Source organism: Passer domesticus, chromosome 6 (assembly GCF_036417665.1).
Source record: "Passer domesticus isolate bPasDom1 chromosome 6, bPasDom1.hap1, whole genome shotgun sequence".
Taxonomy (NCBI): domain Eukaryota; kingdom Metazoa; phylum Chordata; class Aves; order Passeriformes; family Passeridae; genus Passer; species Passer domesticus.
In genome coordinates this window covers 57,679,441-57,706,170 of record NC_087479.1, presented here as the reverse complement: position 1 = coordinate 57,706,170, position 26,730 = coordinate 57,679,441, and the positions used below count along the sequence as shown (strand labels likewise).

Below are 26,730 nucleotides of genomic sequence, written 5' to 3'. Positions count from 1 at the left end.
AGTTTATGTAAAAGGGACTCAGACAACAGAAGTTGCTACAGAAACTCTACTACTTCCATACATTTCTAAATATATGGTACTGAAGATGCAATTTCCTTAAAGAACAAATCCAACTAGTTCCTGAATGGATGGCTAATGGTAATCAGTAAGTATTGCCATTATTTTCCTGTTGAAAGATAAACAACATGCTGCAACTATAAAAAAAAAAAAATTCAAATGTGCTCCATAATAAAGTAGGGATATTATGTTTATAGTCTGTATTTGCTTAATGTTTTACAGCTACTTCAATCTTTTGCATCAATATTGTCATCATCATAATTCAGTTATCTTTCTTTATTTCATGTACAAAAATGAATCACTTATATGCTTTACAGAACAGCCACAGTTAACTTGATGAGTAGCTTAAAAGAAAAATCTGGAAGTTTTATTTCCTTAACTAGTACTTTCACAGCTAAAATGCATCTCTTTAAAAATAAACATTATTCCAAATATATTTTAGAGAAGAGATCACCTATTTGCTGATGCTCAATTTCAAGCTGATGTTTGTAAAGGACAATTGTCAAAATTCTTTAAGATACTATTTAAGAGATTCACTCAGAAACTAAACATAAAAGCCATCACCCCCGATCAACCACCCCAACCAGTGACTTGAGGTGGTTTTGGTCCTAAGTCTGCTGTATCATTTGTCCCAAAAGACTACTCAGAAGTACTGATTTATCTGACAAGAGACAGAGCAATAGCAGATATTTACAGCCCTGTGCACTAATACCAGAAGCAGAATGCACTATGTGTGAAACATGAGTCACAGGAAAAGTGAGCAGAGCTCATAGCAAAACAACTCTGATGAATTGAGTTAATTCTAATTGACATTGGGGACAAAATAATGCCCAAGACTTGTCTTCTTCTGGAACTCATGCTAATACATGCATAAAGGGATTATTTCTGGAAACTGTGCTAAATTAAGTCTAGCAGGTTGCTCTGCTAAAGTGAAATTAAGTATTAATGTATTCATTTCAATAAACATTTCTGGGCTACCACTGATTGATCAAATTACAATTCTAATCATACGTTTTCATTCCTTTAACAACTGACTCATGGAATTCCAAACTGCAAATGAGGTCTAGTCAATGCATTTCAATGATTTAATATTCCTGTGACCCAAAGGCATCATCACTGTGGTGGCAAGTTTCACAACAGGTTCACAAACAACAGCTGTGAACTGAAAAAGGCTCAAATCCAGGCTGCATTTTGCAAGTCCCAGTGATCAGGTGTACTGCTTTACACAGCATGAGAAAAAACACTTAGAAGTCACCCAAGACAGTATGGAAGAGCTACTCAATAAGACAAATCTTCCCTATTCAAGGCACATGCTTTTTCTACTTTTAATCACATCTTTTACTATAAAAGACGTGTAACTATAGCTCAATGTTTCCTGCCATACAGAATAAAAAATTGACTTTTCAGATCAGAATGTTTGTGACAAGCGGAGGCAACGGATTCCTTTCTTTTTTTTTCTTCCCTATAAATCAATTCCATCCTCTCAGTGGTAATGTACAGTAAGGCTTCTGGAAATGGGATGCTTGAAACAATGCCAAGAACTTCCCCATTCAAAGAAATACTTGCAAGTACCAGTCAGAGCTCTCCACCCATCAGTCTGAACTCTGAATACTCTATGGCTCCCCATTAATGAACACTTAAGAATGGGTGCCCAAATAGATTCTTAAATGAACTTGCTTCCACAGTTTGTGCTTTGTTTGAGACAAGCAGTTAAATTGTTCATGACATTGCACGTTTATGATTACATTAAGCATACGCAAGCTTCATCTAAATTTTTAATGTATGTGTCAAAAAAAGGAGAAGATCTTGGAAAGCCAGCATTTTCTGTAAAAAACAACAAATTTAACTTCTAATTAAGGCCAGAATTTTACAAAAGGTGTTTAAAGATTCCAAAGGCTAAAGGAAAAAGAAGATAGAAGGAGGTCAGCTCCTGTGGTGAAGCCCTCCATGTGCTCTGGCAAAGCACATGAACTTTAATTAGCTGTCACTAGAAATCAAGAGCTGATTCACAAGAATTGACCACCTTGATAATTTGACCATAGAAACTGACATTGAATGAATGGCCAGAAAACATCTTTATGTTTTCCTCCCATACTATGACTGTAACACTATTTAATATATGAGAGACCCTTTCCAAGGAAGCAATCTTCATTACAAACAAAAGACTTACGCATTAACTGCAAATCAGCTGAAATTCTTTGATATTTTGAAACTCCTGATTGGAAGAAGGACCTTACAACAAGACCATGTCAAAATCAATTAATATAATAAAGTAAAAATATTTGGAATTGTATCCCAAGAACTTATTTCTGTAGAAGACTTTCAACAAAACCAGAATAAATACCCCTACCCTGTCACCTTTGTCATCCTTCTCTTTGCAATTTTCAGATTTTTTCCCCACATCAATTACTAGTTTCACTTTGTTCTTCAGGACCAGTTAAACAAATGTAGTGAATTCCAAAGAAACACACAAGACCTTAAGGTCCTGCTTTCATAGTTTTACCTATTCTGCAGAAATTACATAGCTGCTTTGACCCTTTGGAAACTCAACTTTTCTGATTACAACCATTTTATTTGACGTAAAAGACCTTAATTTTTATGTGAAAACACCCAATAACAATTAATTTGCATTTGAACATTTGCCTGCAGCTCTTTGAGAGAAATGTGACAAAGTTTGTGGCATTAAAAAAGTTTCTGCAATGATTACTGCCTCATGTTCTGCAACACACAGAATTCAGCAGTGTCTTTAAATACAGATGGTTTCCTGCATCCCTCCCACCTTCAACACACGGTAACTAAAGAGGGACCTGTAGTTTGTTCATGATTGAAACTTCCCAGTTGGATAAGGGATGCATACTGCACACATCCCTAGATAGTTCTGAGTTCAACAAAAGACATACAAGTATTTATTTTGTAAGCCTACACTAAAGAGAAATGAACATTTTTCTCATAATGCTTTGTGTTTTATACATGAGTGCTATCTCATCTTTGCAGGGGGATATTACCTCAAAAATTGTCTTTCAAATGTGCCAACACAGGTTCAAAGCAACACCTGAGATTTGTTACTAGCAAACCTAGTACACTCTCTTCCTCAATCTAAATGCTCCAGACTTTTATTTCATAGAAAGGAATCATTCCATTGCCATCAAACAAACAATTGAAGAGGAGCTATTTAGTTGTGTTTGTGCTGAGCAGAAAAAAAAAAATCAAGCACTAGTAAGTGGATTACTTTTTTCCTCCCCACTTGTATGAGGTAACATTTCCCTAAAGGTCTCGGGGTCCCTCTTGTTGAGATGATCCCGAGGAGTGTTAAAAAGTCTCTTTTCCTCAACCCAGCTGTCCGAGAAGAGATCAGAAGTCTTCAGCTGTTGTTCTCAAGGTTGTTTATTATTTCTTATCTAAAACATTCTCTGTCTGGCCTGCCAAAGTCTGTTCTGCAGGTCGGTCTGAGGCACGCTGCCTGCCCACGGGGCTGGTGTTGTCTTTTGTACTACAAACTACATATTTGATATTTACAGTTATGTTCCAATACCCATCACCTGTGTTAGACTGTGAATGTCTACTTTAAACCAATTCCAAAATGCCACCATCACCAAGAAGATGGAGGCTAGGAAGAAGGACAGGACAATGCCCAAATTCCTCCACCTTGTCCCCCTAGACCCCCATAGTAAAATTCTTCAAAATTTCACCTTTCGCCCTGTGACAACTACTGTTATGCTATCTAAACTTGTGTGACTTGTAATTCTTCATATAACATTGGTCATTTGCTCCATAGGTTAGGATGGAATTCCCGAGTGTCTTTGGCTTCCTGCCAGGGTCTCTGAGCCCCTGCCAGGATCGTGAGCCATCCAGAGGGACGTCCTGGGTTCTGACATAAAGGTTGCAAAATTTGGAGCACAGTTGTTCCTGCCATGTTGTATCCTACATCTAATGAGAGGAGGAGAGGAGTGACAGTAACGCCTCCTATTTCCTCTTCCAAAGAGCACAAAGCAAATAAAAATCATAAAAATACCACAGAAGATTTTTGTGCTAATCTTTATCCAAAGCCACCATTTACAACTGAAAAAAGTCTTAGCTGAAAACTGAAAATCATTTACCTACTTGAACTTAAATTTCAAGAACTTTAGGATAATAGAATAATTGGAAAACCTACACATAAGGTTTTCAAGAAAACCCCCTAAATAATGTCTAATGGTTTTAATAAAATGAAATGCTTAGGTTTTAATAGTTCATGTGCAATTTAAATAATAGTTGTTTCAGTATTATTTTCACTAAGAACCAATGAGGCCTCTTCCAACACAACACTTCAAGAAAGGTAGAAAAGAAGCAGATTAATCAACAACTCCAACAAAACTTACTAGCATCAGAAACTAAATTTCACAACAACAATAACCTACATATGACAAGACAGAATCATTAAAATCAGTATTTTGTTACAAAGGATATTACAGAGCTTCTGGATCAGTATCCCTATCTATTCTGTCAGAAAAAAAGAGTACCTCTACCCAAAAACCACAGTATCTAAAACCATATGCCTACGACTTAAAACAAATACCAGCTTTCAGCCTTGCTGAATGAATCCCTGACTGACATGGGCAGATTAAGAAGTGTAAGCGTGCAAATCTGCTAACTTTCTTTTCCTCCTCTCTGCAGAAACAAAAGCAAACACACATTAAAAAGAAAAACCATCCCAAACTAAAATCAAACCAATGTTACTCATGAAAAAACCCCTCAAACTAAGCAAAACACACAAACCAAGCCAAACAACTCCAGCCCACTGCCAGCACAGTCTGAACTTCACGCTGCAGACAGTGAGTGAAACACTGTGTATCAACTACTTGGTACCATCAACAGCAACACAAACACATGCCAAAAATCACAGGTACTCTTTAGAAGAGGGGCAATATGTGGTTTTGGTACAATAATTCTCAAGCTGTAAAGAAGAAGAAAGCTGTCAAAAGGAGGGAACACATTTCACACTTCACCAGGGGTCAATGGTCTTCTTGGAACTACCAGCTTTGGAGAAGTTGAAGTATTTTTGAAGCAGTATTTATGTCTTTTTCCCTTGTTACCTACGGATGTCTGTCAGTTATGGATCATTGGCAGTAATGAGAAAGCCTCAGGGTGTTGAGTGCTCCCTGTCCACAGCACAAAACACAAGCAGGGCCCCACAGCAGTTGCACTATCAGGATGCAATCTGGCAAATCCATCAGAACAGCACTGTCTATGAGGATTCCTCAATCCGTTTTTACCCAGACTATGCTCCAGGGCAACTCCCTTCACAGCTAAGAAGAAAAGCCAGCTACACAGAATTATGGGGAAAAAAATTGAACCATCAGGATATAGCAAAAGTCAGTTCCATGGTAGATAGGGCGAATCCTTTGATTCTTGGAAACAAACTCCTGAAATATTGTAGTAAATTGATTCCAAGTGAACCTGTAATTAATAGTAAATCTCATCTCCCTCAAGGCTATTAGAAACTACACAAAACTATACCTGCTTAATGTTTCAAGTCACTTTAACAGAATTATAACCAACCAACGCTACGATTCCCTTCCCATCAATGTCACATGAAAGATTCAAATGGAATTTTTAATAGCACTCAGGATCTATGAACATTGATACATGGGCTACATTATAACAAGAGGAGGATGAATTAATCTGTTGCAGTGTGTGTCTAGCCATTGAAAAAGTAAATTTCTTTCCCATATCCAATTAGGAATGGCACTTTATAGAAAGTGGGTCTGAGAATCAATTTCACATTTGGCTTCAGTGTCTGCAGAAGTGCACATCTGTGTTTATGGATGATATCTGACTGTTGCAGGAGATATTTAAAACTATTTCCAAGAGAGAAAAAATTAATGATATACTTACTGCATGGGGTATTCGGTCTGCTCACAAGCTGTGAGAATGTAAAGATAGCTGACATTTCTACTTCACGGTTTTGATTTTGATTCTTTTCTTCAATCTGGTCAGCCCAAGCTACTGATTTTTGTCTTTGAATCAGCTGCTCAACCTCTACATATTCAGTCTCACTTAAGCCATTTGTCAACCCAGCTTCTTTTAACATCAGGTGTTGCTTGTGAAGCACTGGAAGTGCAGTATTTAGTACTCTGTAAAACAGCAAGAGGCACACAAGTTCCCTTAAGAAAACACAATCTTAACCCAGAAAACAAGAAGTTTGAGAAGAACCTTGCTTCTGTTTCAATTAAAAATAAATTCTCTAAATAGGTCTTCTCAAGTTACAAGTGTCAGAATGTAAGTCTTATCCCACCTGCCATGAAACCATACTTACTTTTCTGTTTGCTTATTATACCGATCTTGAAGGGACACCAGGGTCAGCATGTGTCCAATCTGGGCTTTAAGTGCCTCAGCTTCCAGGTTTAGATGGTAATACTGCAGATCTTGACAAAGTTCCTTTAGGAAATTAGGAATAAAAATAAAAATCAAACAGCTGTACATCAAACCAGTAGGAAGAAACTAAAACTTCAACTAAAAATATTATTAGATCAGCCTATATTGAAAAGTAAAGATATAGAGGAGCTATATTATTATAATCAAGTTTTACAGTAGAAAAGTATGAATTATTTTATTTTTATTTACATGCATAAATATAATTTTGTAGATTCCTTTGACCAATAGTATGTGTGCTGCAATCAGCAGATGGATGATGCAAGCAGACACACATGGATGCTTATCTCTGCATGTCCAAACATCTTTGCCTCTTTCTGTATACTCCCTCCATATATTTCACTTTATTTCAATTATTAAGCCGTTCCTAACTCAGAGGTTTTTCCCTTGTTCCACTTCTCCCCCATCCCCAGCCATGACCAAGTGAAAGGTGTTTTACTTTTGGGATGCACCCATCTGGACCCAGGAGGCGCATTTCATTTTCAACACGGTGCAGCCACTTGGTGTTTTCCTCAAAAAGTTTGCTCTGCTCTTCTCTTTTCTTTTGCATGCGTACATAGTGGCAGTTAAGTTCTGACAGCCTTAGATCCCGTTTGCAAGTGGCCTGAAAAAAGAATCCCCCCCCAAATAATCAGCATTTGAGGTGGAAACTTTCAAATTATGTTCACCAAATTCTCTTTATATATTAAGATTTTTCCTTACTTTTATATAACATAATCAAATAATTCCTAGTAACTCAAGTATGTCCTACAAAAAGCGTGCTAAAGTATAAAGCATAGAGGATTTTCATTTTTACTCAATCTTCAAACATCAAACTCTACTGACGTTTGTACTGTTTCTGAAATATGACAACCAGAAGGCACAAACCCAGCAACAGCAAGTTGGATATAAGGAAGGTAGTGTCCTAACAAGGCAGAGGGTACCCTTTTCTATTTAGAGGACAACCATACTCTGCCCTTGATCTCAAAAATTAGATCACTACATCAACAGCCACAGAGGAGTGATAATCTGTGTGTCCCATTTTAATGAAATATTTATGTATTAATTCATTACACAATTATGTAAGAAAAATTAACACAATTACACCAAAATGAAGAGAGGATACCCTGGCACTACATTACATAAAACTCACCTTTACTACTTTTTCTTCAGAGCAGCATATCAGTTGAATTTGTTCATGACATTGATTCTGATAATATTTCTTTAGTGTATTTTCTTTCAGTTTCTTTTCCACTTTGAGGTACTCTTTTCTGATTTCCACACGTTTTGCAAAAATATTTTTAAGTATTTCCTTGTACCTAAAACCAAAGGATAATAATTATTTACTGAAGACTTTTTATGACCATCTCTTTGGTAGGGGAATTTTCAAATCCAAATTAATAAAATAAATATAAAGAAATGAAAAGGAAATGAGTAAAGCCTAATATACATAGGTACTAAATAAAATGTCAGTACATCAGCAAGAATTTTATGTATTTGAACTGAAAATGGCATGGAAATTTTGAAGGAGTCACTAAAAATAAACCTTGTTATAACTATGAAGACAACACTGGGATTTAAAAGGTTTATGTGCAGAAGCTTCAGATGACTTTCTCGAATTCCAGAAGATACTAAATACCTACGTTCTCTACTTCTTATATCTCTTTATTAAGCACATCAGACTACTGTTGCCATAGACACACAAGGTGCTCAAAACCCTGCTAGCTATCCTCAAAAAAAAGGAGAAGCACAAAGGTCTTTGGATGCTCACTTTCCCTGAAGGAGCTGTACAATTTCCATCACTCATGGAGGACAAAAATCAGAACATTCACCATATTTTAACACATACTAGGCTAATGGGGGGAAAACCAAACTGTGGTAGGTAGTACTCGAGGAGGTATTGAGTAACCAGTTATCTGGGTACCCCTAGTCTGCAACACAAGTCAGAATTAACAAGGACAAGACCTGGAAGCATTGCCATACTGCAATATAACTTTCACTGTGGGTACGTCTTCACTCCACTCCTGAATACTGAAAACGTACAGTACAGAATGGCCAAAAAGATACTGTATATCTCAATAAAAGCCAACCTCATACACAAAGTATTTAATTACATCCTACATTGTTAGAACTTGACATAAAAATAAAAGTTTAACATTCAAGTGTTCTAAAGACATGCAAAATTTGAGGTTATACAGTTTTTAGTATCAAAAAAGCCCACACAATTAAAAACTGTAAAAATGCTAAAAAACCCCAGGATCAACTCCAAAACAAGTTGAAGAGACATTCTTATCATGTAATTGACTTCTTGCCAGTGTTTCAAAAGTAGCAATTCTATTTCACAATCTAAATAACTGAGTCTTTTATTCTATTCTGAGTGTTTTATCACTCGCCTTTTAAAAAGAAACAGAATTAAGAAAATAATTCTTCTCTGCAGATTTAGTAATACAAGAGCTTTTCACTGTCTAGAGGATGCTATTGTATCTAGGTAAAAAAGTGTACTAAAACACTCACAGAATTCATAAGAGTTATTTCTTTAAGGAACACTAATAGGTTAATGGTTGGAGTCTATGCTCTTGGAGGTCTTTTCCAACCTAAAAGATTCTATAATAATGCAACAGTCAGCAGCAGAGTAACAGAGCTCTTACCCCACACTGTTCCTATCTATACAACTATACTACTGATTGCACTGCTTGGAAGATTTTTGTCCTCCTTAGCATCCACAGAAACATGGTTCCTCCCAGCTGCTTGGGAAACAGCATCAAGGAATCAAAGTGAATCCTCTCAGTTTCCATCACAGTAAAAAGCTGGGCATAATTCAGGTGAAGGTGGAGATTCTGATTCTTTGTACCCTCCTTATGAGGAGCCATTGCTGGTAAAGCAACCTTTTATATTCACCAGTGTTCCAAATACAGCATCAGCTACAGAAGCCTTTGTGGATTCAGCCTTTCAATTAGCACATTTCTGTTCCCATGGAGTTACCTTGAGCCTCTGGTCTGCACTGTCAAAACTACAAAGTTACCCTGTAGGCACACCCAGGGTATGAACTCCCTACACGACCTGGTGTCCAAGAGCTCAAGGACCTGCTGGTTCTATTTCTGGAGCCAGTGCCCACTGTCTACCCTAACAGGCTCAAGACTTGAAGGGGTGGCACACAACCCATCTCAAAGTTTCAGCAGAAGGAGGATGATTTTAATGCTTGAAGAAGCAAGTGATGCTTCTTCAGTGATGCAAAAACCATGGGTGGTTGGACTGAAATACAAGATCATGGACAAGGCTCTCTTCCCTGTCCCAGCTAAAAGGGAATAGCACAAGATCTTCAAAACCTGTAAATGAATGGGAGAAAACCACTCATCACCCACACCACATCAGTAATCTGAACCTGGTAGGATACTCAGGAGAAAGAAGAGAATGAGACACATACATCATTTCTGACATCCAGAGGGACTGGGATAGGTTACATGTGGTCCTTTGGATTTTCCATAACAAACATTCTCTGACCAGCAAACTTTGGCATAAAATATGTCCAGCCTTTTGAAAGATATTTTAGAGACCTTGCCCTTGACTGACTCTTCCCACACACAAAAAATGAAATAAAGGGCAAATCACAGGAAATAAAATCAATCTTCAAGACATACAGTGCAAAAATATGCAGGAAAACTGTCAGAACTATCAACATGACTTAGAAGCCCACACTTCTTTTGAAAATTTAATTTAAATAACCTGAATGAAAGCGTTTATTGAAATGTCTGGAATGCCACTAAAATAAAGCAGTTAGAGAATATCTTGCTTTGCATGGTTTCTTACTATACCTTACAGTTTTCCAGGTTAAAAAATAGCACATTCAAAGGGCCAAATAAAAAAAAAAGTTAGCTGAATCAACTTAGGCGAGTAATTGTCAGAAAGACGAGATGAGATACGCAGAGACACATCCAGAAAGTCTCTCTCCCCAAAACCTACCCTCTTCATGGAACACAATGGCTTCTGCAACAAACTGATACTTCACATTTTGGTTTGTTAGAGTGTTCTCTGATGAAACTATCACATGAGAAAAGATAGACAGGAACACTACCAAGGAGAGAAAGAGGCCAAGAAGTATTAAAGCAATAGAAAATAACGAATCAACAAACATAAAGTGAACCCTTTGTAGAAAAACTTCCAGGTTTTGTCTCTCTCAAGCCTTGCAGGAAAGATCCCACTTGAGCTAGTGCCTGCCAAGAGTGGCAGAGCTGCTGTCATTTATGCAAACGACATTCTGCCTACCCACAAACACAACCTGTTCAGGAGCTTTGCTGGAAGCCAGCACTCAGATGCTCCTTCCTGTCACATGTAATTTCCTACGTCCTCCACTTTCGTTTTAAAACCACCATCAAGTTGTTCTAAAAAGAAACAATATGTTAGGCAAAGCCATACCTAGATCTAAGTAAAGCAATGTTAAAATGAGAAAACCAATACTGGAAAGAGTAGGTTTGTTTTACAAATGCTTTTACAAGTTAGACAAACTCCAGCTTGGAAGCAAATGTGATTCATTTACCTTTCTATTTCCACTTGCTGGTTCTTTGAAAGTTCTGCTGTATTACGAATTTCAGGAATGCTTGCTTGCTTTTCTTCATATTCTCTCAGTTTCTCCTTCAACATTAGGATCTAAACCAAAAGAAGCACCCTTTAATTGAAATACGTTTTTTGTTTATTTCCCAAAATTATCATTCTGGGCTGATATTGAACAGCTTTACAAATGGCAGCAGGTGATATTCCTCTCAGAAGAAAAAAATTTTCTTACTTCAAAATACACTAGACCCATATTACCTTACAGATTTAATCCCATTAACTATTTTTTTATATTCAAAGTTAACAGTTATCTGTTGTCAAGAGGGTGAAAGGTTTTTTTACATACCTCTTTCTGTTGTTCATTGCAAATTTCAGCATAGTGGCTTATGTGACTGCTCAAACTAACAACGTTGCTCTTCAACTGTAAAGAAACAAGTTAGAATTTAAAGGCAGCTCCTTCATGTTTTCATGCACAATCAGCACACTGTGTGTATGTACTACACAGTTACACATACACTATACTGTGAGGAAAGACATTAATAAAATTCTGACTTGCACAATGAGAATATGACTGTCAGCTTTTGCTGTCATCTGTTGCACACTCGTGGCCAGGACATTTCCCTCAACAAACCAAGAATAATTACATTTACATATGCAAGCACATTTTGCATTTATTTGGATTAGTTTTACTATTTAAATGTCTGTCGTGTGCATTTTATTATAAAAGCTACCTTTAAGTATACAACAAATGGAAACTACAGTGAACTCTGCATTACATGAAGAGAAATAGGAGCTGCAATAAAAACAGTAATGAAAAACAAAACCAAACAACAGAGAGCAGAAAACGACATTCCAGCTTTTCATTTATCGGGACAATCTCGCTGAGCTTCTTGACTCCAGCTGAACTCTACCTGTACACATCTGGACTGACTCTGGTACAACTGGTCAGAAATTTCTTTAATATGCTTATTAAAGTTCTCTGAGAAAGCAATAGCAAAATAGTAAAAAAGGATGTGAAATCTACCAGCTGAGGATTATTTCTAAATCTCATGCCCACAAAACAAACTGTTTCAAACTGGCAGCATCATCTCATTAACAAAGCTATGCTGCTTTTAGGCCAGATTGGGGATCTACTTAGTATCTACTACACCTATCAGTCACATAAGGAAGAGTTGACAATAAAGAAAGAAGATGTAACGGAACAAATTTTTGAGTCAGAAATGAAGCAAAACATAATAGCCCAAAATAAATAATTTTTCTTTTAATATTAGATTATTGTACTTTGACAAGATATCAGTAAGGGCAATATACTCACAGAAGACTTGATATCCTTTGCTCGGTTTGCATACTTCAGAGTGTTATAGGTATCGTCATAGAACAAGGAAGATGGGCTAATAGCAGCTATCATTATTGTTCTGCAATTTCCTCCAAGAGAATCCTTCAATAAACGAGTAAGCTTGCTGTTCCGATAAGGAATGTGCACCTTGCTCTAAAAAGAGTGATAGACATTTGCATGGTTTAGGTAACTGTACTTTAAACAAAAGTCTGCTTAGAATTTCAACAGTAACAACAAACCATGACAAACAGCCATTAAACTTTTCTTTGACAAAAGTAATTTTTCTTTGAAGTACCTGTACATCTTAAACAGTTTAAGTCTCTTGGAACTGTCCAACACCCTTCCAACACACATATAACTAAGTTACTTTCTGATGTCTGGATATGTAACTCCTATTTCTGTGATGGGGTAACTAACAGACAAAGTAAACTACAATAATTACATTCAGTTTACAAAATCATCCAGATTGGGAAGGACCTCTAAAATCCCTCTAGTTCAATCCCTCTGCTCAAAGCAGGGTCAGCTAGAGTAAGATGGCAACGACTATGCCCAGCAGGGTTTTGATTACCTCCAAGGATGGAGATTTCACACCTTTCCAGGCAACACAAACTCTGCTTTGTGAAGCTACAGAATTTTCGTCTCATTATACCAAGTTTGGTCACTAGGAACCCAATCCCATATCAAGTAAATCAATGTGATTCTTCCATATGTCTGTGGCACAGATGTTAAACTCCACCTTCCTCCCCAACAAGATGGTGATGGGGACATACAGCATCAGGAAAGGAAATTAAATCTGATTTTCTCCTGGCATATTTGAAGGAGGAATTAGCTAGTTGAGCAGCAGGACAAAAAGAGTGTTATGGCAGACAATGGACTTCACTTTGATAAAACCTCCTGAACCTCTGCCTTTCTCCTACACAATTGTACCTATTCCTTGCCTGGAGCTGGTGAGCCAGGTCAGGAGACTGACTCACTGCTTTGAGCAGGGATGTGTGTGCATATGGATGTATGTGAGATCCCAAAAGAACAACTTGGAAGAGATGCTGTTTTATCCTATAAAAGCTGCTCCCCTCTGAGATTAAAGGTTAATTGTAAGGTTATTCATGTACTCATGCGAGCTTCTCGGTATATGCTTGATTTTGAAGAAGCTAGATAAGAAAAGCAGGCACCATTCATTTTTGACACTATCCTTAGGCAGCTGCACAAGATTTTAGAGCATTTTCTCTCACTGGGACTGTCTTTCAGCTATCACAGATAAGATGGTGGAAACCCTTAAGACAATCTTATATGAGAATGATGATGTAGTAGCATCAACAATGTAAACCACATTATTCAGTCAGCTGAGCACTTTTTAAAATGTTTTCAGAACACCAGGAGGCAAAGACTGCATGGCAAAGCAGCACATACCTTAGGATCTGCCAGGGCATTAATGACATTTCCAAGAGCAAGCAGGGACCTGTTAATATTTGTTCCTTCCACAAAGCGAGCCCCCCTGGCACTGGTTGCTTTGGCACGTTCAGACCCTGCCAGGTCAATCAGAGACATTTTGGCAATACGAACATTTTGATTAATACTAGCTGTTTTATCTTGCTGCCGTAGGTAAATCTACAATTAAAAAACAAAAAAAAAAGAAGAAAACAATGAAAAAGTAACCACTAACCAATCTAAGCAGTAAATCAATTTCATAGTGTAACAATTGTTTGAAGACATTTGTATTGGTCCTGCCACTTGGCCTTCACTTAAGTGAACCACAAGGCACCTCCTTCTCTTGCTTCTGATTCTCTCTCCTTGCAGAGGATTGAGCAAGCAACTGGCCCAGGCTCACAAAGCAGCAAAGAGAAGTGAGTTTTTTTACAGGAGAAATGAATTTCACAGCTCTTGATTCTTCTGCACCAAAAATGCACATCACACTCCTGAACTTAAAATTGAAAGAGGTGTTCCTTTTTCAAATACACGTTTAGAAGTACACCTTAAAGAGATCTATAGGGATAAACCAGGAAAAGGCTGACCTTTCAGTGATTTAGATTTAATTGTATCTATTAATAGGAAACAATACTCATTTACTGCTGTGAAAATACACTCCAGGATAATTTCAAATGTGATGCCTCCTGAAGCCACTTGTTCCAATTCATCCCATCTTTCTTGAAATTTTCACAATACAAAGATGTACAAAGAACTAAACGCTTCTGCTTCCTTCTGCTGGTGAAAGTATTCTTTCTTCAGGTTTATAAGGAAGCAGGCAAAGCACAAATATACAGTCAGAAAGAAGAAGCAAAGTTATCCTTTGATGGCTTTATACTTATTTTGTGTTGAGTGCCCTGCCATTTGTTAACATGGCTAATGGTTAGTGACATATTCATGAATGCTCTTCTGGATAGTGAATTAGCAAAGGGCTGCCATGAACACAAGGTGACTGACCAGTAAAGACAGTATCTCACTACTTCTGTAGCTTTAAGCTTTGTACATGAGAAATGAGGTCTTCACCTTGTAACAGAAAACAGATTGACAAGTATTGTGAAAGAATAAAATAAAATTCCTATGACTTGCCACAAAATGTAAATCTATTTCAAACAGATATGTTTCTAGCAAACAATACAACTAAGTTCAGTTGTACTGTTTCCAGTATAACAGACAAAAAAAAAGAACCTCAGGCTGGGAACATGTTGCCAGAACAACACAGTAGCTATCATTAATGAAGGAGGGAAAAGGCAGAGTGACAGCCAAACTGTGTTGTATGACTCAAGCTTTTGTAAAAATTCAAAAGATACAGGAAATGCCCCAAAGCAGAACACTCTCAATAGAACAGTGTAGCAATTCAGATTTTCCTCTCAGATGCAGTAATTGCCTGACCCAGATAGATATTTCAAACCTAAGACATGTGGTACAGTAAAGCAAAACTTGCATCTCTAAAATCAGCTCAGAATGTCCTGGGCCAAGGCTTGCCACTTTCTGAGTCAGATTCACACAATATCCTGATCTCATAAAGTTAACAAGAAAAGCCAAAAATAACCTATCTCTACAAAAAAGCAACTCTTAAAATAATAGAAACATTAAAAATAAAGAGCAGTCACAACAGCACCAGGGATTTCTCATCGCTTACATCTCTGGAAACAAAGACACAATTCCGTTATGCAGAATGTCACAGATTTATGAAAATACTTGAGAAACTGAAGTGTTTTATTTAATTGCCTGCCACTTGTAGAAATGCACTGAGAAAAAACCTTCCAGATAATAAAATGCAGAGGTTTGTCCTAAGAGCAGGTGAGGGAGATAAGAGATGCCAGCAGCAAGTAAACAAACAGAGAGCAGCAGTTCCCTCTACTCTGTCTGCAGTGCTGTACCTGCAGCCTTTCTGAAGGCAGCACACAGCCATGACAATGCAGCTCTCAACCCAAACCACTTCAAAAGAACTCTTTGTGCAACCCTGTACAATGCACAACAAGGGCAGGCCTCAGGGGAATTCAAAACAGGAAGGGCAATTGCAAACATAAGTTTAAGGTATATAGGAAAACAGAAGCTTTTAGAATGGCAATGGCTTTTGCTCTGTTCCATACTTAGAAGCTGTTTTTTAAACTTTGTTATAGTTATTTAGCATTGTCTAAGTCTGTAGATACTGTTAAAAACTTCCCAACAGTTTAGTGCTCTCATGCAAGGACCAGAATCAAATGTATTTCAATATTTTGGCGTGTGGAACAAATAATCATTCAAGATACTGCTTTGCAGTATGTAACAGCAAACAGAAAAAAAAAAAAACCCCAAAACATTGTTGACAAATATAATTGTTTTTAAATACCACAGTTTGTATTTAAAAAGAAGTCAGAAGAATAAGGCAGTGTAGCCAACGCCAAAAAACTTTGGAGAAGTCTTAAGTTTTAGCATATTTGTACAACTCATTCAAAACTGATTTCTGAAAACTAAGAATCATCATTTCAGTTTTCTAAAACTTGATCCATAGCAGGATATTAGGAAATCACTTTATTGTAAAAATTAACATTAACCAAGAAAGTAAAACAAGAAAGTACTTATTGAGATTCTTAAGTTTATAGTCAGACTTAACTCCATTCTGTAAATGATTTTTCCCAAAGAAATCCTAAACAACATCATGATAGCAGAAAGCATTGAAAAAAAACACCAGTAACTTTCAGCTTATAAGATTACAATATGGAAGTCTATTAAAACTTTAAATTACCATTTAACCTAAGTTATTTCTTCAAAGGAATAGAAGTTAAGAAGGTATAAGTACATATTTTATGTATAGAAGTTCAAACTGGAATTAGAGATATTTTCACTGAATTCCTTTTTTCCAACATCAACACTAAGAACCATTACATCCTTCCAAGGAATGAGGAGTAACAACAAGAGTAAACTGAAAACCTTCAATCCCCTCTTCCCCAAACTGAGGTTCAACAGAGTTTAAAAGTAAAAGCTTCCACTGTATCCATCTTGAACCAAAAGCTGCAGCTGCCAGTAATGACCACTGTTTATGGGCTCTATCACCTTACCTGAAAGACAGCGTGGGACCGGGAAGAGGAGGCGTTCATATCTGTGGGATGCTGGGTCCTATTTCTGTTTCCATGATCCAGCATCTGAAGGATTTCCTCTGCTGATTTAGGCTTTAAGAGTAGAGCACATGACAAATACAGCTTTCCTTTCTTTGCCATCAACTATATGAATACACTGATTCTAAAATACATTTATTTTAACATTAACCTTCCAAAAAAAAAAAAAAAGCTTAAAATTTTACCTACCTAGAAGTAAGAGAAATTTCCTGTTTTGGAACTAAGGCACTTCAAACAAATATTCTCAGCTAAAAAGCAGTAAGGTATGAGGAGCAAGCACTTAAGTGCAGCATCTTAAATCAGAAAATATTTTTAGTTTAAAATTCAAACAAATCTAAAAGATTGCCCATAGTTAGAATCAGCCTCTTTTAAGAATGTCTGGACTTAAATTAGTATATCACTATTCAATGCATAAGTACAAGATAAGTTTTTTCCTCACAGGACTCAAGGTTTGGGAAGAAGGATGTTCACAGAGCTAGCTAAACTTAGAATATTGTTTCCTGTCACAGCATGTAACATATACAAGAAAACAGGTCCACAGGAATTGATGTTCACATTGGAAAACTAAGTTCTATCACTGACCTTACCAAAGAATTGCTGTGCTGGAAAAGTAATTTACCATGGAAATCTTCAAACATGGTTATTTACAAACAAAAACAACCTTTAGATTTCACACCTGTGTAGAGCTGGTAGTGAAGGCAATGCCAAGATATTTTAGCCTAAAAAGAAATCTTCCAAAATTTGCTGGATAAGCAGCAAGCCAGTTGCACCCTTTTCATAACAAGGACTGAATGCTTCTACATTTGCATTCAATGAGACTAGCAGATTTTTCCACAATGTGCTTTTAACTAATTAATTAGATTTTCAAGTTACTTGTGCTTATGGCCAGGAAAAAACCCACTAGGAAATTACCAAATTCAATACAACTCTCCCACAGAACAATGGGAATGTTTCTCAAATATCTCAAGCTCATTTTAAGTTTCTAGAGCTATTTACATACCTGATGCAATGTCAGACCTTGAACTACCACCCCTTGCTGGCCATCCTCACGAACAGCCAGAGGTCCAGAGTTGACCAGCAGATCACGAATCTGTTCATTGTAAACCTTTGAAAGGGAATTGACACGATTTTGTTAAAACATCCTCCCACAGCTGACAGAATTAAACAAGCCGAAATCAGTAGTCTTTTTTCATACTCCTTTAAGACAAAGTATTAAATTAATGCTATAATTTTTTAAACATTTTTCCTATACCAAGCTTAAAATATTCAATTCAGATTATTTCTTTTTAGATTTTAGAAGAAATTCTTTTTAGTAAATAATCTTCAATCTTTACTGAAAAAAAACTATTGTTTTTACAAAAACCAGTTTTGCAACAAACATGAATGCAAAGCAGTTATTTCTCTCCATTGTACATCACAATCCATACCCCAGCAACGTTTCTTAGTTCAAACCTACTTCTGTTAGAAGTTTTAAATCTCTTATTTCTTAGTTTGTGAAAGCATATGGCAAGGCAAATTTTCTCATTTCCTTCTACCCTTCCCAAATACCAACTAGAGTCCATGAAGACTTGGAGGGAGCTAAAAAGATAACCATTTTACTAGTACCATACAGCAGAGGTGCCAAAACATTCACTTGTAAAAAACAGAACATCGTTTTGTTGTGCTTTGTCACAGCATTGCAGGATGTTACTGTGAAGTCCCAAAATACTACCCTGAAATGACATTTTCTTGTACACATCAACAGGTGCTCAGAGGCACGTAGTTGATCAGCAAGACACAAATCATGAACAATCAGTAACTATATTAGAAGTGGTGTGTTGTGATTGATGCCCCACGTGTGGAGACACAAGCCTAGACTCTATGTTTTCAGAAGACTGGTTTATTATCTTATGATATACATTATATTAAAATACTACATTAAAAACTGTACTAAAAGAATAGAGAGAAAAGATTTATCAGAAGGCTTGAAAGAACAGGAACAGAATGCACAACAAAATCCTGTGACTGCTCACAGCCTCGGCACAGCTAGCTGTGATTGGTCATCAATTGAAAACAATCCACATGGACCAATGGAAGATGCACCTGTGGCATTCCACAGCAGCAGAGAGTTATTGTTTACATTTCTCTCCTGAGGCTCTTTAACGTCCCAGGAGGAAAAAATCCTAGCAAAGGATTTTTCCTAAAACATCATAACTACAGTGGTGGTTGTTTTTGGGCAGCCTTCTGGAAATCAGTGACAGATGCCCAGGAACACCAAGTCTGCAGAGCAGAACACAGTTCCACTCCTGTAAGGACACATTCTGTCAAGCCCCAGAAGGGACTAGAGGAAAGCAAAACCAGCTTGTTTCTATTTATAAAATATGACTTATTAAAAGCAACATACCAAATGCAGGAACTCACCTCTAAATAAGAGACAGCGAGGTCACATATTTTATCATCTTTGATTTGATCCATGCGTTTATAAAGTGTCACCATAGTTAAATACATGACTCCAGGGTCTTCAGGAGAACCTAACATTGTATGAGTCTTTCCAGCTCCTGTTGCACCATATGCAAGCACTGAATTTTTCCCAAAAAACAACAAAGCAAAAACATGTAGCTTTGTAAGCCAATCCAGAACACCAAAGGCAAATGAACATTCACAGACCTCTGTCATGCTGCACAACTGTTTCATAAATGGATAAAGTTTCTTAGGCTTTATCTTTCAGATGTATTATTAGAGAGAGATGTTTCTAAATAACATTTTTGAATTTTCAGTTCAAAATTTGTTCACTGATACATCTCACGAAAATATTATTTACTTACTCTCATAACCTTAAGCCAACAACTTACTGCTGATAGGCATTTTAGTTCCTCACCACATTCCAGCAGCCAATTAAGAAACCTCAAGGTCTTAAAGAGTTCATAAAGCAGTCACACACTCAGTGACACAAATGCTTCTGCTTGAATAACTCTGGAGGACTATCATTAGCACATATATATATCAGAAAAAATTCCCTAGTCTGTGGATGGGTGGAATGTGGGAAAATGGAGATAGTGAAGAAGGTAATCCCAGCCCTAAAGGGTTACAGCTGTGCTAATTATCAAAGCCTGCCCTTAATAGGCCACAGCTAGATCCAGTTAGGGTGGGTATTGAAAAAGAGTAGGTTGGCTAGTCAAGAAGTTAGATGGAGTTTGTTGGTCGTGCTGAGAAGAAGGAGTCAGTGCTGTGAGCGGCTGCCCATGAGAAATCACCAAGAAGGTATGAAACCTTTGCAATAAGATGGCAAGACAAGTCTATTATAACCTTAACACAAACTTATTTTTAAAACAGTAGGGATATCCTAACTTCCACATGCTAAAAAATCAGCCTTTCATATCCATGAATTAAACCACAATGTTTTATTTCTATCTCAGGCTTTTTTAATGCCTCTACAGCTGCTGGACAGAACAGTAGAAACTGAGAGAAGTTCCCTAAAGTTTTTTAATTAAAAAAGATAAATAACAAAGTTACCTGTACAGTTATACCCATTTAAGAAGCCTTCAATGACATTTTTAGTAGTGTGCTCAAAAACTTCCAGCTGGGATGAGCTGCCGTCAAAAACGGTGTCAAACATGAACTTCAGATCTTTCCTTTGCCTTCTGTTAACATCCCTCTGGGTCACTCTCCTTCTGTTGAAGAAGCTGACTTCCTCCTCCTCTGGGTCAAAGACCAGCATGTGCTGGTCGATGACACGAATCACTCTTCTGAAGTTGCCCTGCCTTTCTTTCTCATTCTCAGGGCGCACACGGACCACCACTTTGACATGGCTGCAAACATTTTCCTGGGCAGGAGTCATCCCTCCTGCTTCCAGGTCTTTCCGATGCGGGGCTGAATCCTTTCTGCAATTGACAGGAGAGGTTTTATTTGCAATGAGCCTTTCACCCTTCCAAGCAGTCACAGCTTGCTCAGGCCCCTGTGCTGGGCCCACCCATGGCGTGTCAAGGGCTGCCCGAGGAGACTTGGGCAAACTCCGAGATGGCCTCAAAAGGCGACTGAGCCCAGCTTCCAGAGAGCCAGCCAGCACTGCCCCGGGGAATTCCCGAGTTTATTTCACTGTTTAAACTGCTAGCTGGCCTCTACAGCCCTTCCTCTACACCAGACCGAGCTTTCAGGCGGCACACCGCATTGCTGCGCACCAGAGCGAGCGCGTTTTGCTCTTCAGCACCAAGAGGCCCTGCCCGTGCTGCCCTCCCCGGACTGAGAGCGAGTCGGAGCGGGATTTGCGTTAAGGGGCCCGGCCGGGGCTGCAGCAAGCGGCACCCAGCGCAATTCCCTTCCAACAGCCCGTTTGTGCCGCGAGCAGCGCCGGCGGGCTCGCCCAGCAGCGACACGGCCGGGGCTCGCAGCGCCGCCGCTCCGGGGCCAGCTCGCCCGGCCCAGCCCAGCCCGGCGTTCCGGGCCGCTCCTCGCCCAGCGCAGCCGGCTCTTGCTCGGGGCACGCCGCCAGCCTCGGCCCTGCGGCCGCAGAATCGCCCCGTGCCGGCCGCAGAGACGCCTGCCCGCCGACCCTGCGGGCCGGGCCCGTTCCCGGTGTCACCCCCGGCCGTGCCCTCAGTGTTCCGCTGTTTCTCTTACCCCGGCCGTGCCCTCACTGTTCCGCTGTTTCTCTTACCCCGGCCGTGCCCTCACCGCTCCCGCTCTCTCTGCCGCACCCACTGCCAGCCACCGGCCGCGGAATTCAAACAGCGGGCCGGCCGCGCTCCTCGCCTCCTCATTGGCTGAGCGCCGTGGCGTCAGCAGAGCGCCGGCCGCGGGGAGGGGCCGGGAAGGGGAGCCGGGAGGGAAGGGAGGCCGGCAGGGCGGGGGGCACTGCCGGGAGCACGGAGGGAAGGGAGGCCGGCAGGGCAGGGGCACTCCCGGGAGCACGGAGGGAAGGGAGGCCGGCAGGGCAGGGGGCACTGCCGGGAGCACGGAGGGAAGGGAGGCCGGCAGGGCAGGGGCACTGCCGGGAGCACGGAGGGAAGGGAGGCCGGCAGGGCAGGGGCACTCCCGGGCTGACGGGCGGCTCTGGCCCCGCTCTGGCCCCTCCGGCCGCCGCTGCCCGAAGTGCCCCGGGTGCGTTTCTGCCCTCGCTGCCCTCGGTTCGGCTCCGCGCGGGGCCGGGCCCCGCTGGAGGCGGCGGCCTGCAGCCGTGCCCGCTGCCCCTCTGGGCGAGCGCGGTGTAAAATGGAATAAAGCACAACCCGCGCGCCCTGGTGAGGAGGAATCTCCGGGCGTGCGGAGCAGAGCCCCGGGCGTTCCCCGGGCACGGCCGGGCTCGGCCGCTGCTCGCCCTCAGCAGCGGGGCCGGCGCAGGAGGGGAAGGGAGAAAGGCACAGACCCGGCTGGAGGGAGAGAGCTCGGCAGCCGAGGCGGGAGCTGGGCACAGCAGCAGGGCACGGGGAATGCCGTCCCGCGGGGGCAGCCGTCCCCGGGAGAGCAGGGCCCGGCCCGGTGCCAGTCGATGTCCCCGGAACGCGGTGCCGGCAGCCCACCCTGCTGTGCCCCCTTCCCTCTGCAGCGCGGGGTCCTTGGGCTGGCAGCCCTCGGGGCACCCGGCCCGGCCGTGTCTGCTCCCTGCCGTGCTCAGCCGGAGCCCAGAGCAGCCCCTGGGCAGGGAACGAGCTCCGTGCAGAGCACACCGTGGGGATACACGCGCTTTCTGCAGGCGCGCCGGGTGTGCTGCAGAGCGCACCTCTCAAAGTCAGAGGGATGTGCACTTCCAGATTTAAAGGGGGGAATTACAGCCAAGTCCCTGTAGTCGTCCTGTCTTTGAAGCAAAGACTACAAATTAGATTTTACCAACCTACCTCACTGCTCAATGAAAATCTGTTGCACTAAATCCGCACATAAAGAAAATACCTGGAATGCATAATTACTCAAAATACAATATAGAAGGAAAAAAGGGGATATTTTTCTTTCCGAGTCTCAGAAAAAACACTAGATGAGATATTCCTAGTTGTGTAAAAAGGTTTGGAGAAATTTCTCCTTAACCCACACCACTGAATCACCCTTGTCAGGCTCCATCTGTAGAATTCTTACTCATGAAAATAATACAGGCCTCGTGTTTTCTCCAGTGAGTTTTCAACCTTTGCATTTCACTTGAAAAATAAGAGAAAAAGCAAATCTCAGAAGCCTGATTTGGTCATTTCTAGCAGTGTGGAAAGGGGCAGACAGAGAAGGAAAATATTTTTTAATTGGAAGAAGATGAAAGGTTGTGAGATGACATGAATGTCAGACTTTATCAGTAAAATTAAATGTGTAGTATTTAACATGTGTGAAGTCATGCTTCCCATAAGAATATTTGATATCCAAGAGATTTGTCCAGAACTGCAACAAATGAGACCAGAATTAAAACCTTATATTGAATATTCTCTGTTTCTAAACTAATAAGTGCTGGAATAAAGCATCAGTTTCTCAAAAATGTTCTCATAGCTGAAGCAAAACATCATGCCTGCTGATTTGTGCAGACAGATACAAGCTGGAGAAGGTAGTAACCATGCCATATAACCAAGCAGGGAAGAAACAGTTACATGTACTGTAAGCAGGAAGAGACAGTTATATATAATTATAGCTTTATAATATATTATATAATATATATATATATATATAATATAAGCATATATAATATGAGATTATATGTAATAATAATTTATAAAAAATCCTTTGCTAGGATTTCTCCCTCCTGGGAATCTGAGAAGCCCCAGGAAAGGAATGTAAACAATAACTCTCTGCTGCTGTGGAATGCCACAGGTGCATCTTCCATTGGTCCAGGTGGATTGTTTTCAATTGATGACCAATCACAGCCACCTGAGTAGAGGCTGAGAGCAATCACAAGATTTTGTTGTGCATTCTATTCCTGTTCTTTCAAGCCTTCTGATAAATCTTTTCTCTCTGTTCTTTTAGTACAGTTTTAATGTAGTATTTTAATATAATGTATATCATAAGGTAATAAACCAGTCTTCTGAAACATGGAGTCAGAACTCACGTCCCCACACATGGGGCACCAAACACAACAATTATATATATTTAATACTAGTGTATATACAATACCATATATAGAATTATATACTATATAATATACTACATATATATATAGTACTATACTAATATATATATATATATATAAATACTACTTCTATATAATATTGACTTGGAGTATGTATGGTCACACACCATGGAGTGTGAGACATTTCTCCACATCCTCTGATAGAACTAAGGGTAAGAGGTCAGCATATCTATTTTTCTTGGTGAAGGGCTGTTTAAAGAAAAACCTGTGTTGTGTATGGCAAAACGAATGAGGGTCTTTGCCTAGCATATGCATTTAGGTTTCCACTTCATTTAATTCTGATGTGTTTTTAAATTCCTGTCTATTTTCACAACCAAAGACCTGATTCTATATTACATACCTCATAAAACCTGTCCATAGTCTTTACAGTTCATAGTTGAAAAATGAACAGATAAACCATAAAATTAGTTGAATTTCATTATGTAGGAAAAGCTGAAAAATAGCAAAATAGGTTACCGGGAAACTGATTACTATTTTTTAAAAATTAGTTTATGCTAAATTAAAAGTAAGAGACATTAAAGAGAAAATGTCAAACTCTGAAATAAAAATGGTCAGTGATGACTAGGAAAGCTATCACATGAGGATATTAATAAGACATGTAACTGAAAATAAAAGTGGCTGAGATTAAATAATGGAAGGTAAATTAATGACAGGAAAATCTGCTACTTTTCCCAAAAGTAGAGCTGGAAGCTAAAGAAATAACTATTTATTTTAAGTATTGGAGAACAGGCAGTGGAATTATTAAGGGTGTGAAGAGAGTGTACTGGCGTGAAAATAAATTTTGGGAAAACACCACTAGAAATATTAAAGCAAGCTCTTTTGTGGCTTCAGCAATAAAGATTAAAACCAGCTTGTCCTGGTTTCAAAGTGTAAAGAGCTGTTGCCTTCAAGGTTGTACAAGTAGCAATCTCATAGAAAGCCAAAGGAATCAGAAAAAATGTAGTGCCTTTCTGGAGAGGAGGAGGGATTGGTGGAGATGAAGTGACTGCCCCTAGAAGGTCCATCCCCCTCCCTCCCCTGAGCAGCAGAGAGGGGAGTGGAAAATGCAGTTATCTGACAGCTCAAGCTGTGCAGCTCTACTGCCCAGACAATTCAACAAGCAGCAGATCCACAAGAAGAAAAAAAAAAGGTGTCTCATAACGGCCCAGCCCCAAACTGAGCAAGAGCAAAGGACCAAATCCAAATTCCACAAGTATGGAAGACTTGGAGGATTTGAATATTGGTTAATTTAATTTCATTTAAGGGAGCTGTTTCAGGCACGTGTTATTCATATGAAAAAAGTGTTTTGGTGATGGGACTATTAAATCCTCAGTTTTATATTTCTTATCTGCTGGGGGTTTGTTATTTCTAGTATCACTGCTACCAAATTCAGACTCTGTACAAGCATCAAACAGTGCAATAGAAATTATGACCCAGGCCATTAAGAGCAGAAAAACAAACTTTCCCAGATAACAAACACTCTTAAAAGATTTTTTAAAATGGATAGAGGGAAGAAGTGAACCTGGACAGGTGTTCCACTTCTGCACCTCACAGAAATAGCGGGAATAAAATTACTAAGAATATGTCCTAAAGGTTTGGTGCTGAAAAAGAGGAGCCATAACTAAAAAATTTTTCGTGACTTTTGTAACACGGTTCTAAATTTTCATAACTTCAAAAATGCCTTAACTTTATTAGAAATATCCTCTTCAATCACAAACTATCTCACAAGATACTCTCCTGCTTTTCATACATCACTCTTCCCCCTTACCAACTTTCCTGCCCTTCTGATAAAGTTTATTGTCACCTGAGTTGTGGTGACAAAGCATTTATGGAAATATGCTGTAGTGCACTCAGTTAAACTTTTCAGTTTAAATAACAAACTGGAAAAGCCTGAAGCTTTTTTCCTAACCCAGGCAACTCCATATGCAGGAGTTGGCACAACCAAAACTGTGGCATGGGGTCAGGAACAACTGCCTAGAAACAAAAGCCTCTAAAATTGGGTTTCTGGCTTAAAAGAAGAAAGAATCCTACCAGAGCTTGCAGGTAGGAAGGCTGAATTAAACAGAGATGTTGAAAAAGCACCATGATACTCATACTCTGATACAATCTGTAAGTGGGCCAGCATAACTCACTCAACTGATATAAAAAAAGAATCTCTGGCATGTTACAGAAATACTCATGAATAAAAGAAAAAAAAAGCTTCCTTTATAATGTTAGCAGTGAATATCTAGTATGGCTCTTAAAATCCCATTCTTATGCACAGAACTGGATAAACAAGAGAAAGAATGGCCTTGGATCCTTACCCTTTATTTGCCTTGAACGTCACTCGGAGAACAAAGATACTAGACTTCTTCACCTTGTCCCCTTCTTTTGTGAGAAAGGACATCTGCAACATATTTATGGAAAAAATGATGCACTATGTAATGAAAAAACCTCTTTATGTATGTGCATGGTAGGTAAAAGAATTTGTGGGCTGAATTTACACTGACAAAGTTAAGTCAGCTCTTCAGAAAGGATGATTTGTTGTTTGCTATGCCTGTGTCTGCTATGCCTCGTTCTGGCCAGGAGAGGGTTAATTTTTGCAGTGGCCAGGAGGGGCCATGGCCAGAACCCAGAGGGTATTTTACACCACCTCATGTCATTTTCTGGGCATGGGGAGAGGGTCTTTTCCAGAGCAGGGCAGTGTGGGGGCACTCAGGTATTGTCCCTTATCCTGCAGTACCATGGTGAGAATTCCCGTGGGAATCCCTTGCCTCCCTTGTGCACTTTGGCTGTTAATTTGTTGGTTACTT

At 39.5% G+C, this 26,730-nt stretch overlaps 1 protein-coding gene across 8 annotated transcripts in view; it reads right to left on the bottom strand.

The window, feature by feature from the left end:
• The window catches only part of KIF18A (kinesin family member 18A), a 50,643-nt gene that overhangs the window by 10,072 nt on the left and 13,841 nt on the right, over positions 1–26,730 (bottom strand). For 2 of the 8 annotated variants that reach the window (XM_064426044.1, XM_064426045.1), the window contains 13 exons: positions 26,242–26,324; positions 20,383–20,750; positions 19,291–19,448; positions 17,891–17,995; positions 16,834–16,944; positions 13,739–13,936; positions 12,311–12,484; positions 11,342–11,416; positions 10,982–11,091; positions 7,601–7,766; positions 6,908–7,072; positions 6,353–6,474; positions 5,932–6,170 (listed from right to left, as the gene is read on the bottom strand). In XM_064426044.1, the coding sequence (XP_064282114.1) occupies positions 5,932–6,170; positions 6,353–6,474; positions 6,908–7,072; positions 7,601–7,766; positions 10,982–11,091; positions 11,342–11,416; positions 12,311–12,484; positions 13,739–13,936; positions 16,834–16,944; positions 17,891–17,995; positions 19,291–19,448; positions 20,383–20,750; positions 26,242–26,324 (2,074 nt within the window). Of the gene's footprint in view, positions 1–5,931; positions 6,171–6,352; positions 6,475–6,907; positions 7,073–7,600; positions 7,767–10,981; positions 11,092–11,341; positions 11,417–12,310; positions 12,485–13,738; positions 13,937–16,833; positions 16,945–17,890; positions 17,996–19,290; positions 19,449–19,694; positions 19,966–20,382; positions 20,751–21,486; positions 21,607–26,241; positions 26,570–26,730 lie in introns of those variants that run through there. The other 6 variants (XM_064426043.1, XM_064426046.1, XM_064426047.1 and 3 more) reach the window with 6 other exon arrangements.